Source organism: Pagrus major, chromosome 4 (genome assembly GCF_040436345.1).
Source record: "Pagrus major chromosome 4, Pma_NU_1.0".
In the NCBI taxonomy this organism is placed as follows: domain Eukaryota; kingdom Metazoa; phylum Chordata; class Actinopteri; order Spariformes; family Sparidae; genus Pagrus; species Pagrus major.
In genome coordinates, this window is record NC_133218.1 from 20,076,835 (window position 1) to 20,095,896 (window position 19,062).

General features: G+C 39.2%; 1 protein-coding gene across 1 annotated transcript in view; it reads right to left on the reverse strand.

Moving 5' to 3' along the window:
- Positions 1-19,062, reverse strand: part of gpc6a (glypican 6a) — a 153,919-nt gene that overhangs the window by 112,268 nt on the left and 22,589 nt on the right. Inside the window, exon 2 of the mRNA XM_073464738.1 lies at positions 9,181-9,339. Coding sequence (XP_073320839.1) covers positions 9,181-9,339 — 159 coding nt within the window. The remainder of the gene's footprint in view (positions 1-9,180; positions 9,340-19,062) is intronic.

Genomic DNA, 19,062 nt, shown 5'->3' on the forward strand with positions numbered 1-19,062 from the left:
TTATGGATATATGGATATGTGTGAAGAAAAGAGACTATTTATGCAATGTTTTTGGAGTCAGAACAATGAATTTGTTGTGTTTATTCACTGTCACCCAGACGAAACTATAGGCTTGATTTTGATGAACTTCAGGAAGAAAAATCGTCTTGCTGTGAACATCCTGCATGTTATAAATACAGAGTCAGAAGGTTTCATTTCTTAAACATAAACCAACAGCACTGAGGCTCAACACCACAGTCTCTCTCTTTGAATCAGACTGAAAGGTTTTCATTAAGAGGGACACACAAAGAGATGCTATAAAGAAAGGACCATCCATCAGAGTGTGGTGTGACTCACTCTAACCAAGCCGCCACACTTAGAGCATAGTGGGAAAATGGCAGAACATATTTACCCTGTCAGTCTAACACAAAAACAATCAATCTTGTGAAATTGTTGGTAAAATATCTCGCTTGAAGGCTAATTATTGTTTTTGTTTTGTTTGGATGCAACTTTACATTAGGCTTGTCAGTGGACTGAACAGTTTACAACTAATTTAAAAAGAAAGCATCTGGACTTTAATGGCTTTATTTTATGAATGTCGATTCATGTCTTGCAGGTGCCCAATTTCAGTTATTTCAAGACCTCATTATTGGAGGCTTTCTCTCAATTATTTGACTGCATTTACATTTACTCGAAAATATCTGGTTAATTGTAATGCTTCATTAGTGCTTATTTGAAGGGCTCTTGGCCTAAAGTGAACGTCGCCTAATGCACCATTCAGCAGTGCTCATAGCGCTGAAGCTGCACAGGTCGGTTGATTGGAAATGAAAGATCAAAAGCATTTGGCAGTTCGCCAACAATACCAAGGTAGGCTAGAGTTGATATCGTTTTTGTTTTATGAGGAGAAAATGATTTAAATGGAAGGAAAACTATTGTCCATTACTCCATGAGAAATTATGAGAAATTATTGCTGACATAATAAGTTACGACGTGTTGGTTCACAGATCCTCAACTTTCCCTCTGTTGTTTTTAATGGGGTCCATTTTGAAGTGCACTGTTGAGTGTGATTCATCACTCCGATTTCTCATCAAAGCTTTGTTTTATTTCCTCCTCTCTTTGTTTAAAAGAGGCCACAGCACCACGCACAGGACCAATGTGTTGACTGTTATGAGTAACATATTTTAGGTCCCATTTACTGCTCTTTCATGCATAAAAAATGTGCTTGGTGCTTTTTCTTCAAATTCTTCATTAAATATTCTGCGGTGCACAAACAACTTCAATGCACTAAACAATTAATGTAAAAACTATCAAGATGTAATTTAATAATGAGTCGAGGAAGAGCTGTGTCAGTCGTTCCGCTTGTGTCTAACTGACAGAAGAAAGGCGGATTCTTTCATTTGCCATTAAACCCTGATATGACAAAATTTCCCATTCCTTAAAAAAAACAAATCAAAAAGAGATAAAGAATAAATGTGTGAAATGCTATAACTGGAGTCATGTTTTTACCCTGTGTGGCTGCCAGCTTACACAGTCCAGTAGAAGCCTGTGAATTTGTAGAGAGCACAGATTAGAGAGAATGGGGTGTTGTGTTCCAGTCACTCTTAGTTTAAGTCTGGTGTGAATAAGGGATTGTTGAGCTGAATGAGGGGCGCTGCAGCTCTCAGCGTTGAGCAGAGAAGCTCTACTGGGGCAGGATCAAAGAAGTCAGTCAACCAAGGCTGCTGCTCAACCCAGGCTTCAGTCAACCAACCACACACACTAATCTCTCGCCGAGGTCTCAGCAGAAAAGCATCAACCAAACTGAATCTAATGAGCATCTACCATACAACAAAAACAAATGACAAGTAGAGAGGGCAATAGTGGAGAAACACTTGAGTCAAACACTCTCCAGTAAAAACCTCTTAAACTCCAACAAGACCTACTTATAAACACTAAATACACTGCTGAACTGGAGGGGTGTATAATATGCTGAATAAGACATTTCAATTGAAACGGTGCAGCCATAAAACAATGGTATATTGTAGTATTTCTCTAAATGTAAGTTGAAAAATTGTAGCTTCAAGCAGCATGGGAACAAAATGATATAGATATTAAATTGTCATGAGGTTCTTTCTATACCTTAAAGCTATGTAAGGGAAGGTGGAAGTCTTATTCCAGAGGGTTAAGTCTATTTCAGATCATTCACATCAATTGATTTCTAAAGATAGTTAAGTTTAAACTTTATGATCCAGTCTCTTCTGGAATTTAGTTGCCTAACACTATAAGAATAATAAAATACTGAACCAATTTAAACAAATCAATTTATAAATAGGAAATATTGTCCCAGTCACACCTGTGGTTAAACACGCAGTATGTCATTTCTCATTTTTCACAAAATTTAAAAATATATGTAACAAAGTGCTGGTCGTCTTTAGACAATGAGGAAATATTATATCTTTAAATCAATTACTATCAATGTTAGTGCCACAATAAGTCAAGCGAGTCTTTGCCGTTGAACTTTGAAGCAATGGGGAGCCGGAGAGTGAAACTTAGCAGCTGTGTTGCACCATCCTCTCTTACATAACCCTCCTCTGCCAGAGTATGAACTACTCCACACAAAAATGTCGTTTGCACACATTTACGATACAGGGCTCGATGAAACAAACACATCTCTTGAGTAAACGGTTCTTAATTCAGTGTTCGGTTAATGACTGACCTTGCAAACAGGCTATCTTGGAGAGCACATGTGACCTACCAGCGTACAGTAGTTTGCCAACTAACCATATAAATAGTGCCTGGTCTAGCACCATCTGACAGATTTGAGGTCTGTTGTATGCAGTTTTGTGAACCCACATCCACCGATACAAAGAGTATAGTCAAACTGAGAGAGAGTGTCGCCCCTTTTGCTCCGTTGGATCGAGTGATGGGTGTCTCACCAAACTCTGATTACGTTTTCAAAACTGGGCAGTAGTGATAAACTATAAACCGATATCCTGTTACTCTACTGCAGGTGTCACAGGTCGCATCACATTCGGTGCATTTATAGGAGGGATGTAATACCAGAAAGTGTCTCTCTCTCTGCAAAGCATGCATGATTGACAGTATATGGGGAAGGGTAAACTGAAAGCAGTTTATCCACTAGTATAAAATGAGTCACCAAATATACCTGGGCCTTCCCAAGTAGAGTATACGTGTGGGAAACACTGCCATATGTTTAATAGATTACATGAATTAGGAGACAGTCCAGGCACCGTGTTATAATTCTTTAAATTTACTTTTGAGTCTCACTCCCAACGCTTTGGCTTTGGATGGCCCCTCCTACAATCCCAAAGCACCGTTTTTTGACGAGTTTGGAAACCTTCATCATCATTATTTGACAAGTTGGGAATGAGACTCATAAATCAACTTTTCCTACAAATAGGACCTTCAATGTAATATCAATCGGGAACCCTTTTTATGCACCGCAACAATCCTTTGTATTTGCAATCAACATTGCCAGGACAGTAAAAATCATTGGCTTTATGTGAGTAAAAGATTCAAGGCTCTACCATTTACCAGTGTTTGATTGAAATTTCATTTAATCATGTCTAGAATGCAATATTCACTAAAATAGTGACATTTCAAACACAAAGGACCAGAAATCAAAGAGATGTTAAAAAAAACATGACAGCTCCAGTGGCCACAAACCGCCCTGTACAGCAGTTTCAATCTCAAATCACTTGACTGCGCATGAGGCACCTTTTATCATGGTTCATCCACTGCAATTAATCTTTAACAGATGTGATGCAACTCTCTCTCCCCTCACAGTGTCACTCCGTCTTTCTCTCTGTCTCCGTCTCTCCAGCTTTCTCTCACACATGCATAAATATTGAAAATATACATCTCATTTCTTGCCCTTAATTTGAGCTACCTTAGGGCACCTACTGGGCCACAGCAGAGAACACTAATGCTTTCAGACTAATAAAACAAACCTGTTGAGAGTGTAACCAAACTGAGTCAGAGTGATGCAGAGTTGCAAGGTTCTGAGTTTCTTTCTCCATACAGTAAATCAATTGGACTCCAAGTCTCTCTGAGGATATAAGAAATGCTGAGAGATGGCGGGGGGGGGGGGAATTCGGCCAAATGATTGGACATTCAGAATACCCTAACCTTAATTCTTGTATGCAACAGTCATTTATGGCTTCAGGACTGCTCAATAATGCATCAAAACCCACAGGCCTCCAGGGGAAGCAGTCAGTAATCAAAAAGTAAGTTAAGGTTTTCATAATAGGGCCCTATAAATAACTGGGGACAGAAATGAGGGCATGTAAAATTGATGAGGGATGATTCAAACCCCATGAGGTGGAGGGAGCTTAACGCACGGAGAAGGAATGTGATGTTGAGTGGCCGAGCGATATGGGCACATGTAGAAGATGGAACTGCATAAGTGATTTGTGCTACCAGTGTTACTTTATAACTGTTCAGATATGTGGACATTGTTCCAGAGGCGTTGTCTTTGATATGGTGCTGTTAATGTAGAAATACACTCTAGTCTTTAAAGTATTTTACTGCGTTTGAAACAATCCACCAATGCTCACATAACCCATGGCTACCAATTAAAAGTTTTACAGAAGCAGAACCTTTTTTATTTTGTAATTATTGGTTCTTTCTACTCCAGCGTATTACATCCATTTCTCAGAGAAGCCTGAAACCTCTGTGTCAAACTTGCACAGCTGAAGGTCACATATCTACTTTTACACTCAATCTATATCGGTTTACATTTTTTTTTTTCTGCGTTCATTCTGGCTTAGTTCAAGTGAGGAAGAAAACATACAGAAATATAACTATTCTAACTTGAAGATATGGGTTGAGATGAGCACCCAAAACAAAAACTCCCACACATTCTTTCAGAAATGCAAAAGATGGTGTGCTCGTTGCATCTTCTACATTCTCCAGTGAACCTATCACTAACGGCACACACTGAAAAACCGGAGCGTAATGAGGCCTTGCAAAGCAAAACCTATAAAGTAACTGACTTCTACGACTGTAAATAGACTACACCCTGTAATCTTCTACTGTGGGGTATAATGAGGATTCTATTACAGTAATTGACAGCGTCACACTGTCATAAATAGGTGGCAAACAGTAAGAAAATAAATAAACCAAACAAAATAAACAAAAATAGGTCACACAACAGTAAACAATTACTCTTACTATTAAGACTGTTTTTCACAGTGATACCTAAATTCAACAAACCAGCCAAATACTCGCAGTATATTTCACTAAAAGTTGGTTGAATTTATACAGTAACAGCTGTAGCTACCTGATCCAAATACCGAATGTCCCTGTTGAGAAATATTACATTTTCTAAGCTTATATCGATAATATTAATCAATTAATGAGATGGAGAATGTCACCTTTGTCAACTTTGATTTCTGGTAGAAACCTGGTAATATTCAGACTGAATGTCTAAGGTGTGATGCAGGCAATTTGTGTCATCATTTTGATAATTTGTTTATTTGTAGGTTGAAACAGACGACATTGATCTGTGTGGAGGTTTTTCTCGAAAGTCATATTGCACTGGTGGGTAAAATGTGGTCTACACGAAGACATAATTTCAACACATTTAATGTTTCATACAAAATGTCATAAATAAATAAATAATACAAGCTTTAAGTTGTATACCATATACAGTTTTATACCCGCAGTTAAAATTGATATTGCAAGATTTCTATAAAGACGTGTTTTATCCTCTGCAATGTGCAAATAACCGCATATCATCATTTTGGAGCCTAAGACACCACATCCAAATGTGTCAGTTGAAAGCCAATATTGCAATTGTCTAAATGTGAACGTTTATTAAACATCTTCAAATAGTCCAGTTTTTAATGTCTTTTGACCGGTGACCATAGACCATAACAAAAAAACGTTCACTGTGATTTGTATGAACTACACTCTGTCCACTCGCCATTGTACGGCTGCGTTACAGCGTTAAGGTTCTTCCCACACAAACAATCTTTGGTCCAGAACAGACACCGGCTGCTGAGAGCACTTTAACCAAACAATAGACAGGTTTAATTTTTGCCCTGCCATCAAGTTGCTCACTAACATGAAGGTAAGCGCTGACTACAAATGAGAAGCTGCTACCTGAATGTTTTTGCACTGTAGTGTCAGAGCAAAGCAGTGTATTTGTCAACTTCCAAAATATCTGTTTTAACACTCAGGCAATCACACATATGCAGTGAAATGCTGTACTGTAGGCTGTGGTACAGAGAAGCAGAGCTGCAACAGCCTGATGGAGACAAACCACAGTTGAGGACAGTAAAGGAAGGATAGGCTTGGTCAGCTTTATTTTAGCATGTAAATAAAAATATGCCTGGATCTGCCCCAATACAATCCTTAGCATTGGTCAGGATATCTGTAATCATCTTGCATCCGTAACAGTGAGGCAAGTGGATGATCATGTCCAACTACAGTCTTCTAATTCCTTTTGGACGACAATAGAAAGTAGAACTGACTGATAGACTGGTCGGCCAATAATATCTGTATCAGGGTATATGTTGTCCGGTATGCTCCCATCTGAGAAATTCTTTTTAGAGATTATATTGCAGAAAAAGATGCTTAGGTGGGTTTATAATCATTAAATTCCCTGTGAAGTTTACTGTTTCAGTGCATGGATGTCATTTTGAACTATAAAAATGTTCAACTGTATTACATATCTTTGTTTGATAACAAATTGGTCATTTTCACACTCACCATGTATATTCAGGTATTTGTCCAAGGATAAACTGCATTATCCAGACTCTTTATTCAAGCTTTAAAAGAACCTCTTATCAAGCTTTCAGCCCGTGAAAATCATACCGGTAAACTAATCTTGCCAATTAAAATAACAATTGAAATTTCCTGCAGTCCCAGGGATATGAAGGTATTGTCCTCGAGTGACTGCCAGCCTGACAGATGGATCATTTAACACTCAGCAGTGACAAATTTGAAAGAAACTATTCTTGATGGTTTTGGCCAGGTGAAACGTGCATCTCTCTTTTTTCAGCTTCCAGTACTGGTACATAGTTCTCAGTGTGTATCGCAATGGATATCACATGGACAGGGGAAAAAAAGGATTTTAGACCGCAGGAAACGTCCGATCCAAGACTCTTTTTTTTTTGGTATTAATTGACCTGCATTCTCTCTCCCACTCGCACTTCAATATTACCTTTGCAGAATCGCAGAAGTCTGAGTCTGAAAAGGCTCACAGATCTTTGCAATTTGCTGTTCTTTTATTAAACACTACCTACGTCACATCTGGTATAGACTGTGAAGGAAGACTCTCCATTTTGAAAAATTAGAGGACAGGGAGCTGTAGACCAGAGAATAGTGAAAACAAGAAAACAGTGTAAGTGGCATGGAGACATTGTAGCACCGTGATCTAACACTGTGCCCCATGTGAAGTCCTTTAAGTGGTGCGGTGCACTGACTTTACAGACAGGTATGCATTCAAGCATACTGAAATGCTGGTAACAATTGGCACCTCAGTGCCACATTAGTGCCGTCTTGTTCTGTGGGTGTGTGAGCTGCTCCTTTAGGATGAGTAGCAAAAAGCAGCATCACAAACGCATACGATCTGTGTTCGTCAGTGTGGAACAACAGATGTGATAGCTCCTTAAGCCTTGTTCAGACCAAATCTCAGGGCGAGATGAGTTGAAACCTTCCACTTCACGCCAATTTTGACTACAAGGCCGTGTATCATTTCTATAGCAACATGTGTACATCCCTTGTAAGCGTTTCTTGCTTTTGTCGTGGCTGGATATCATTTGTGGTATTGTCATTTGTGGTATTATAAAATATAAATGAGCAAAGTAATAGTGAATTAGTTGCTACAATTATTTGCTATAAACTTAGGCAACTGAAGGAAACATTCTTAAAAAATATAGACTAAAATATTCTTCAACCACTTTGATGAAACAGTAGAGATGACAGGAGACTGGTGAGAGATGGAAACGCGTCCAGAGAGCCTTGCTTCTTCCTCTACATCTCTTTTCTATCCAAAACTCTGCCATTTGGACCAGCTGAAAGTTTGTAACTGACTTGACCAGCTGACTTCGCTATGAGGCGCTGATTGGCTGCTGAAACAGATGACGTGCCTGATGTTCATGGCAGGTGCCAGGATTTTTCTTTCAGCCGGTGTCAAGGGAGAACGTGACCAATCGTGGGGTGCTAAGAAATACATTGATTTCCCTGACTTCACAGTTGTTTTATCAGGAAGCATTTGGTTTATAAATAAAGCAGACACACACACACAGCATATTCAATAAAAATTAAATTAAAATGAATTTGGTGAAAGAATATTCAACAGAATATCTACAAGCCTTATTCAAGTGACAAAAACGTCTTTCACATGCTAAGGGGAACAACTTCAGCACTGGACAGCGCCTGTGCTGCCACAGTAATAAAGACAAAATACATTCAAAATGCAACAACAAAAAGCGCTTTTGTCCCATGTGTTTAATCAGACAACTGTGCATTTGTAGTAATGTATTAGATGAAATAGCTATCACAACGTCAGAAGCTATCCAATGTGCAGCCACAACGAGAAGTGAAATGCATTTACTGTGCACACGCTTGTAAAACAAACATAATCAAAAATAAAAATAAAAAAATCATCACTGTGATTATATTTCTGTTGCAAACAAAAATAACTGGTAGGCTGATGGTACACATGCGTCCTGCTGCGCACACATAATATCACAGTGCAGCCACAACAAGAAGTGTTTATCATATATGCCTGTCGTGCGTGGATGGTGTCAAAGCAACATCTTTTGTAACATTTTAAATATGTCTCTATTTATAAATAAAAAAATAATGAGTTGCGTTTAGGGGGCTTAACTGGGGCGTAGCCCTGCATTTGCTTATGTTCTAGAAACTAGCCACTGTCAACATGATTAGCAGAGTCACAACACCATCAGCCATCATCAAGACAAGCGAGTTCACACTGCTGCAACTTTTCCTTGCAATGTTTTAAAATGCTTTAGTCTCATAATGAAGGTATGAGCAAAGAAAAGGAGAAGACGGACAAACTGTATAAAAAAGTGACATGTCTTAGTCTAAAATGCAAAAACTAATTAACCCATACAGTAATAATAAGTCATAGTGATGGCTTGTTGGGAATATATTTACTGGGAGTGGAAGTACCTTCATGTATCTAATTCTCTGCATGTCAAACAGATAAAACAAATCCATCTAACTTACCATCAAACTTTTTATGCCTCGCGACAAACGTCGTCCTCATATTGTGGCTGCTCCTCTCCACCAAGTTCTCAAACTCCACTTTGCTCTGCTGGTTGAGTTTGTCCTCCATCTCGGATGTGCAGCAGGTGTATCCCTGAGGACAGACACGCAGGTGCTCACCTGAGGGAGACAGAAACATGGAGCGCCATTTTTACACACATCAGTGCCACAGGATTCAGTTTTTCAAAAGGCTGAGCTGAGTCTTTGATCAAAACTCTCCTGTGATTTTGGGACTCTCATCACTGAAGCTATCAAAGAGGGACAGACCGTGACAAATGGGGAAGGATAATATTTGTCGGTAGCCTGCTATCATGTGAAACAGAGAGTAACTTTGATACAGCAGATTTTATACCTCAAGCAGGATTTTCTTTATATCACAGTCCAAAGAGCTGCAATAGCCACGACTGAGCTTGTGTACAGTACATCGGTATTACGTACATCAGATGGCTGGCAGTGCATTCAGAAACCGTATTTCAGTTAGAAAGTGCTGAAGCTGTGTGGAGTAGTCCAAACATCAGCCACAATTACCATTAAACCAGTGCTGATTAATGTTTTGCCTACTTGGGGCCAGCTGTAAACAAATCATTAACACAATATCACCTTACAAGCAAACATGTTAACAAGCGATGCTAATTTACACATCAACCAGAAACTAAGCATCACTAGTAGGGATGTCCCGATCAGGTTTTTTTGCCCCCGAGTCCGAGTCCGAGTCCTTTGATTTTGAGGACTTGCCGATACCGAGTCCCGATCCGATACTTTTATAAAACAATAAAAAATGAAGAAGAGAAAAGAAAATTGTGCAGGATGTCCCTTTTATTATATTTTAACACGTGTACTGTTGTAAACTGAGCACATAGGAGGTAGGCAGCTTGAACATTCTTAAGTCAGTACAAAAAAATATTCTTCACATTAGAAGTAGAACAACTACTAGTGCAACATTAGAACTTAGTGCAATCACAGACTCAATAGTCTAGTACAAATATAGCAGCTTAACTTAAAATGCCCACACAACAGACATGATAGCAGAGGGCTGCTTCAGCTTCAAAACAAACAGGCGTGCTCTGCGCGCATGCGGTGTTTCTGCGAGCTGTCTGTCTCTTGCAGAAAGGGCTCTGGCTGTGTGTCATGTGACACACACAGACAAGGTCTGATTCGGTGCGGTGCGGTGGTAGTAAATACTAATTTTATTCGAATTTATGTTTAATCACCAATAGCCAATATATTAAAAACTGATAAAAATAATGACTTTCAATTAGGGCTGAACGATTTTAGGAAAAGATCTAATTGCGATTTTTTTTGGCAGATATTGCGATTTCAATTTGATTCACGATTTCCTTCAAATCAAGCTTTCAGTGCAATATTCACATTGTACAGTAACATTAAAACATTAAATGCTATTACTCTAATGCAAGGATGAAAACTAAAGTTAAAAATTGCTTCCAAATGTATTTATTAACAAGAAACATGCACGGCTGATGGCTGCAGTTACCCTAACGGCCGCAACGGCCGTCGTGTCACTATTGAGTCTTATTTCTTGATCCTGCCCCAAGTTCCCAAGTTGGCAAAAGATGCTGTAATTGTAGTCTGTTTGCTACAGTGGGCCTGAGTATCATTTTCACCGGACTTTTTCGTTATGCACTCGTCATGCAAATGCCTGTGGTGATTTTTCAATTGCCGGTATAAATTGGTTGTGTTTCCGCTGGATGTTGCAACTTTAGCGCGACAGGTTTTGCACAGTACCTGTTTCTGGTGCACGTCTGCAGCCTCAAACCCGAAATACTCCCAAATGACCAACGTGCTGTTTTTCTTGGGGATTAAATCCCCTAACTCCGCTTCTGGTCCAGCTGGAGCCATTTCAGATAACGTTAAGGAGCAGGTTAATACTGATTGGTTAGCGTGACCTATCCAGAGTAGCATGCCGCTTCTGATCGGTGAGCTTGGCAGGATGGTAGAGAGACGGCATGTATGTGTAAAATAGTTGACACAACAGATCCTGGGTCAGTCAGGAGCGCTGCAAAAACCGCAGCTTTGGCGATCACATGATCGCGTTGTCTGAAATCGCAATTTCGATCAGAAAACGATCAATCGTTCAGCCCTACTTTCAATATATATATGTACATATATATATATCCGATCCCTGATCGGCTCATAACGTCCGAGTCCGGATCGAGTCTGCAATCACGTGATCGGCCCCGATTTCCGATCACGTGATCGGATCGGGACAACTCTAATCACTAGACTCCGTTTTAGTCATGCAAGTCATATATTCACTCTCTTTCAGCTCCGTTTTTGGTTTCCATCAACTCCTGAGGGAAATATCCAGCTCTTTAACTGCTAAATGCTCATCTATGTTCACCAACTAGTAGCTAACTGTGTGCTATTTGCTAATGAGCATGTGGTGTACAATTTTTTTTCGCTTAAAACAACTGTCTGCTGATGTAGCTGAAATCACTGAAGATAGGATTGGTTATTGTGAACCAAAACAGCAAAATTGGTGGCCAACCAGAACAGAAAGATGCTAAATGCTATGTAGAAATGAAAGGGAACTGCAGAGATGGGTGAAATTTGTTTTCTCGGATCATGACTTGGGGCAACTCCAATTTGATGCATTAATAATATAAAAGATATCAATGAGTTTAGCTCTTAACAGTAATATGTACATAGGGTAAGGTGTGGGTAATGTTCTGACATCACAGCTGCACAGTTGCTTGTATGAAAACAACAATCTCAAAAGTTCATCAAAAGTTAACTCAGAGCTTAAGAAAATTTCCTTTTTTCTCATTTCCTCAGATATTTTTTACTTTATCTGCTAATGTTGTGAGATCAGACTTCAGCTACCATCTCAATATAATTAAACCATCTCAACAGCAACAGCTTCTCTTTGTGGAAACAATGTCCCTATCACGCAGGTTAATCCACAGACCCTGCCCTGCTTAATTTAACAGAAAAGAAGTTCCCAATGAAAAGTGCACATTGTGTGGATTATCTTAATAACCGGGACACGGTTTCTGGAAAAGACAGCTACTGCTGATTTTTTTTATAATATTTTTTTTTCAATGCTTTGCAAACTACAAACAAAATTCTATCCGTAGTGGAAGCAGCAGAATGATGGTGGTAGATCTCAAATTCACCCTATACAATCAGTATTATCCGCTTAGCCAGGTACCAATAGGGGGTGAGTGGTGGAGTTCAGATAGAAAGTACCTCTAACAAAGTGAAAAATGCCAAGTGTATCATCTTGTGACAGTAATGCTTTACAGAGCCTTTAAGCTTCAATTCAGAATGTCTCCAAAAAAAAAAAAAAAAAAAACAGTGTGAAATGTTTCTGGTCAATACTTGTGTGTGTGTTCGTAAACAAGATTCATCTAAGTTGAGTTAAGTGTTTTAAAATCCCTTTGAAACCCGGTCTTTAAGATGTCTCTACAACTTGAGTTGTTGCGCATGAGGACAATTAAATTGATTGGACTTAAAGAAGAGTAGAACAGTGTGTATATCAGCCTGTAAACTTGAGCAAAAGACTGGCTGCATGATTCAGAAACAGAGGTATTGGATCTCGGGGAGGGTGTTTAATAATTTGTTAAATTCTGAGAGTTCACCAGAGTACAGCAGAAATTATTCAGAAATTGAGAAAATGTGGAATTACACTTCTTTGGCTAGAACCTTGCCCTTGAAAAAACAAAAGTCAGTAAATTACTTCACACTTCTGAAAACCTTTCTCATTAAAAGCAGAAGAATTACTCTCACACCTGTGGACTATCATTGGTGTATAAACAACGTAAGTGTGTAAAAGGGCATGAATCGCATTAAGAAGTGAGGAAAAAAGATGCTGAAGTCAGATGAAATTAAAGATTTAGCTCCACAGTCATAATGCGCAGCACTATCTGACAGAAACCAGGCTTAATCCATCATGCATTTAACACAATCTGTATCTCAGAGCACGGTGACGGCTGCATCACCAGGCAGATATGCTGTTTAGAGACATGGGAGATTAGAGAAAAATGATGGTTTGAGGCAGATACTGACAGATTTCTGAGACAAAAACAGTGAGAGTGATGTAGACCTGTGGTTGAGTCAACTACACCCAGACACCAGGACAGTTTTAGGAAAAGAAAAAAATCCAAGAGTGACCAAATCTGTGTAAAGAAATCAAAAAATTTGATGTGAGCAACAACATCCACTGAGCAGATTAAATCTGCAAGGACGCATGTGACAAAATGCCTAAATCATTGCCAAAGGTGTTTCTACTAAACACTGGCTCAAGAGAGGTTTTATTTTCTGTGGTATTTTGTGCTGATTAAACGTCATAATCCCTATTCCATAATCACTCAGTACATTATTACATGGGTACTCAATGCTCATGGGTCAGACCACACCCATCTTCGAACTCGACCTTCATTTTGATCTCAACTACACACCTGTGAAGTTTCATGACTGCATCGAAACGAATGAGAGAGGGCCACACGCCCTTCATTTTGGATTCCTTGCTTGGACCACGGCCATTTTCAAAGTCTTTCAGCCTTCATTTTGATCTTAATTTAACACATGTGAAGTGGTGTGACTCTGTCGTACTGACAAAATCTGTCCACAGAAAGACAGACAGACAGAAGGACATATGAACACCAAAGTACTCAAAACTGCTTCTGTATTAGTTCCTTCTACAACAGCTGTTACGAAGGCTATTTTACCAAGATGACACACACAAACTCAAGGCAAAAAACATTGCCTGCTGACGCTGTCACTGCTGGTAAACAAACATTTGCACATGTAAGTTTTTTTCACAACATAAGCTGATGTTAGCCAAAGAAGTAATAAAACAAAACATAGTGAATTATGTTTTTCAATGCGCCTGTAAAATGTTGGCCCCAAAATGAACCATTTTGAAGACAAATTGTAAATACAACAAAGCAGCATACGACTTTATACATTTGTTAATGGCTATAATGGCTTTTGGTGAATTTATTGCACAGAGATGTCTAAATTCTAAATTCTAAATTTGATATACAACTACATGCAACAGATGTTGCACTATCAACAGACTTCCAGACTGCCAGAGATATAAAAAAAACAAAACAACAGTAAGTAGGCTTCCAGAATTTATCAAAGTCAGAGAAATATATGCCAAAATATGCCCATTTACAAGCCAATTTCTAAAAAGTTTTTCCCAAAATCACTTGAGTGAAAAGTTTTATCTATGAGCTCAAAACTCAGCAGCAGGAGATGGACTTGAGAGCTCAATCATGGACCACTTGTCAGTGAGAGGATGAGATCCATGAATAACAAACAAACAATAAAACAAACAAAAGATTAAGCTTGTGGTTACTGTGAAAACACTGGTCATAATGTGTACTTTCAACTGTTTGCCTTCCTGGGCAGCAAGAAACCGGGAAAGTTGTTGCTCAGGAAGGCAGCAGATGTGCAAATTCTTTGGACAATAATAACCAGTCGTTGTCTCGTTACTGATACGTACAAATATAGCAGTTTTACAGGAGCCACATGTTCTGCACACTTGCCTTATTATCTCTCCTCTGTGTCTCAACGTCTGAGAGCATCAGACATCATTATCAGAGATTTCTTTAAATAAAAGAGTCTGGCCGGCAGTCGCATGAAAGATTCGAGTTTCGTGGGTTTTCTTTTTTCTCAATTCTACCTATTATAATGTGAGAAAAAGAAGGATTAAATGAGCTGACAGTGCACCAGTGGCGGATTGGCGCAGAATAGGCTCAGATTGTGGAGCTTAAAAAAAAACATCCTGCTTTAAAATGCAGGCACTGGCAGGCACACCGGTATTCTGCATGCATATACAGTAAGCTATAGACAGAGGAGCTGTGCATGGATAATGAAACAAGGAGGATGCAGTATGTATACATGCTGGCACTCTCAAATGTGCTTAATCCTTAATCAGTCCTTAGAGACGCACCCAGCTACAGTAATGAGGTGCACCATCAACAGTTCAACACAAACCCATTGTCTCCAGAGTAATGCACAAGTCTCCTGGCCACAGAGAACAAACTCTGTGGAACAACAAAATAAGCTGGAATGCAACAGTCGATTTCCATTTGGTCCTTCTTTAAGGCTCTTTTGTTCCTCTGCTAAACGACAATGTGGTAATCACTTAGCAATGCAACAGCATTCCCCAACTGTCACATATCATTTCCACTATGTGGAGATGCAACGCAGTGTGATAATCTTTATTCCAAGCTGTGATCAGTTTAGCACATGCCTTCAGAGCTTGTGGTAAAGTGTAGCATACTGGTATTCCATAATTACCTTGTTTTTTCATCATTTCAATTCATGTTTTCTTTCTGCTGTTTATCTTTTCAGGCATATTTCATGTTTATGTAGTATCAGTTTTGCTTACAATTGAGCTCTCATTCACCGAAACACAGTATCATTAAAGTATCAGTGTAGTGCAATCTCTTTTTGTCCATCTCTTTTTGTTGTTGGAGCAGGATGTTTACATGGAGGAGTCGAGGGATTATTAAGGGTGACGTGGGGTCAGTTTGAACTGGCATGCATCAGCTGGTTGGCAAATGTCAAAGAAAACACCTAATTTCAGCGTTGTAGACCATGTTTCCCAGGATCTAAAATTGCACCGTTTGAAAGAGTTTGGCACAAAAGTATATGGTTTATTGTCATAATGATGGATAACTTAAAAAACGTGGCATTTTCTCACTGCATTAGGAAGCCCTGCGACTCTGAAATCCATCTCAGTTTGAAGTTTCCACTGATGCAATAAATTGACTTAACTTGTCAAAGTAGGTGGAATACCACTGTTGGCCACTAAAGGATGGCAACAAGAAAAAAAATCAATATGCGGCAGGACTGTCCTTAAGTGCAAATGACAGCTGAAAGGAAATCCTGGTGCTTTTAGCTTTCATAGGGTGTGCATCACTCTTTTCATCACTCACACTTGTTTTTGTACAAACACATAATTTGACATATTCGGCTACTTTCACCACTTTGAAAAAGCTGCTGTTACATAAACCTGAATAAAACAGGATTCTGAGCAGCAGGCAGGAGTGTGAGCTGCATGTTTAAGACATTGTGACTGTTGAGAGTTTGTCACATGTTGTCCCTTCCCTCCCTTTCTCACTCGTCTTTACTTTCTGGTTGCTTTCCATGATACAGATACCAAAATTAGGAGCAGAACATAAATAACAGTGCTTCCAAAATAATACACAACAAAACTATCCAACATTTTTAGGCGTAAAACTCCTACAGATTTTTCCGCCGTGTTAACAATTGAGAGCTCTGTTTCTTAAGAACAAAACAATCACAAATGCCTTCCTTAGTGAACTTAGGGAATAATCGTCCCCAAATCTAGATGGGATTTTGGCTCACTAGACCATATCTGTCCTGTTCTAGTTCGCTGCTTTGCACCCAAGATGGAATTTGAAACCAAGCTGTCAATACACTACACGCTTGCAAGATCACAGTTGTGCTCAGGCTCTGTCAGGCTGAGTTAAACTTGTAAGACTCAATACGAACACTGCCAACAAAAATGGAGACAGAAGGGTTGACACAATATAAAGCCCAGGATGCCTATTTGGGGGAGATATAAAAATACATTCCTAAAGCTGTATTAAACTGATTAATTTTGTGAGTGCATGAATAACTGTTCAACAGCCTGAAGGAATTAAGATCGAGACCAATAAAGCTGTTTAAATCAAAGATGGAAAAAAGGAATTAATTTACCTATTGACCAGTTCAGCAGAACACAATTCATACATTTCTGAAAACACTGATACAACATGACTTCATCAGCCTGTCCTTACCAGAAAAATGACCGTATGGGCAAGTAGCTTGTTGTGACCCATATTTACATTTAGACTCTGGTGGTCGTAGCAATTATTATGGGAGCAAAGGAGGAAGTCAGGGACTTAACATTAAGAGTGATAAAGTCTACAGATAGAGGAAGGATGAATGAAAGGGTTTAACACAAAGTCAACGTTTATTATTAATTATAAAAACTTGCTTACTTGTGTCATGAAGGTAACACAACTTAAATATATTATGCTCATTTTCAGGCTATATTTTTATTTTGGGTTACAACTAGAATAGGTTTACATGTTTTAATGCTCAAAAAACACATTGGTGTTCTCTCTCTGTCCAGTACTGCAGCACTGTATTCCCCCACTGTCTGAGATGCTGTTTTAGCTCCCGTCTCTCTTTAAGGCAACCCGTCCTGAATATCCAGTCTCCTCTGATTGGTCAGCTCACACACGCCTGACCCAGCACCACAAACAACTAGAGAGTGGCTGTGCTGAATCAAATCAAACCAGCTGTCGGGCATAAATTAAGCAAATGGGTGACATGGTGACGTAGTGTGATGTCACAAAGTCACATAATTAAAGGCGAGACTACTGACAGGGTGTTTCAGGAGCAGTGTTTTCTATTGGTCAAGATGAGAAAGAACATAAAACAATAAAATAGATGTGTGAAGGATACCCTCCTTCCCATCATGACAGCTAGTATAAAAACAGTTTTATACAAGTTTTTATTGAAATATTCAATTCGGAAGCGTGTTGCTGAGAATACAAAATCACAGTTGATTCTAAACAATCAGTTTAAACATGCCTGCATTCATTTACAAGTCTTGGCTGTTACAGTGATGCTTACATAAACAACATCCTCAGAAATGGATTTTGACAAATCAGAGCTGTTAACAAGTCGAGCACCAAGGTGGATAAAAAAAAAAAAAACTAAAATAAAACAAAACACCGTTTTTGTTGCTAACAGTATGGATGGCTGCAGGTGAAGAGGTGCAAGTGGGAAGTTGGTAACAGTCCCAGAGCACGTCCACGGCATCTGTTAAAACGGCCTGCCAAATCAGTACTGCAACCAATTCTCTCACTGCTGCTGAAACTTTGCACATTTATTAAAAAAAAAAAAAAAAAAAAAAACAGCGTGGGCCTATACTTGCTAGTCATAATTATTTGGTAATCTGCTCTGTCTGTCAGATTGTACGTTTCACAGAACAACAGGCTGAATAAAAAGGGAAGGTTTGCTTTTACTGAGTGAGTAGCAGAGAGACAGAAATCCTGGAGTGACAACATCACTGACAGAGGTGCTAATATGCTAAAGAATATACACGTGTCTCATCAGGTTCCTCATGTAGAAAGAAGCCTGCATCCATTTAGATGTAAAACAACACTGATGTATCTTAAGCATTGGGTCTGGCACATCCACCCACATTCATGATTCATTATACTCCATCATAAATTCATGGATCAGCACACGCGAAGACAGACCGGCATACACACATACATAAAACATTATTTACTTATGAGCAAACAGCGATGGAATCACTGTGAGTAAAGTGTGGATAAAGGTCCTCGCTCACATGTTTAACCCAGTAAAGCTCGCTAATGCACCACCCTGTCGTTGCAGCTGCCTCCAGCACAGATGTCAGAAGGCACTGCTGCACAGCTTTCCTTTTCAGAACAAGCTGATCAGAGATCTAAATGTATGTAATCACAGACGGCAAGATAATTAAGGACAAATGCTAATCTCCTTTGGAGATTTTACAGTGAAATGTTCTGGCTGGCGTTATCCCAAATGTTTCCTAATCAAATAGGAAGTGAGGCATAAGAAATATTGTTCAGCTTACAAATGCAATCACACATTAGCTGTTTTGTTCCATTTCTTTGATGCGCGGATGCGTTTGGCTCCTCTGGATCACTATCTTCATGAGGCGCACAACATGATTGAAGCGTAGCATTGTAATTAGGCGAAATTGCTGACTACAGTCTCAGAGCATGCTCACACGGGCCGGCTGGATGCTGTTGTGTGGCTGGAGAAGGAGATGGCAAGACAATGCCCATTTGACACATGCAATCA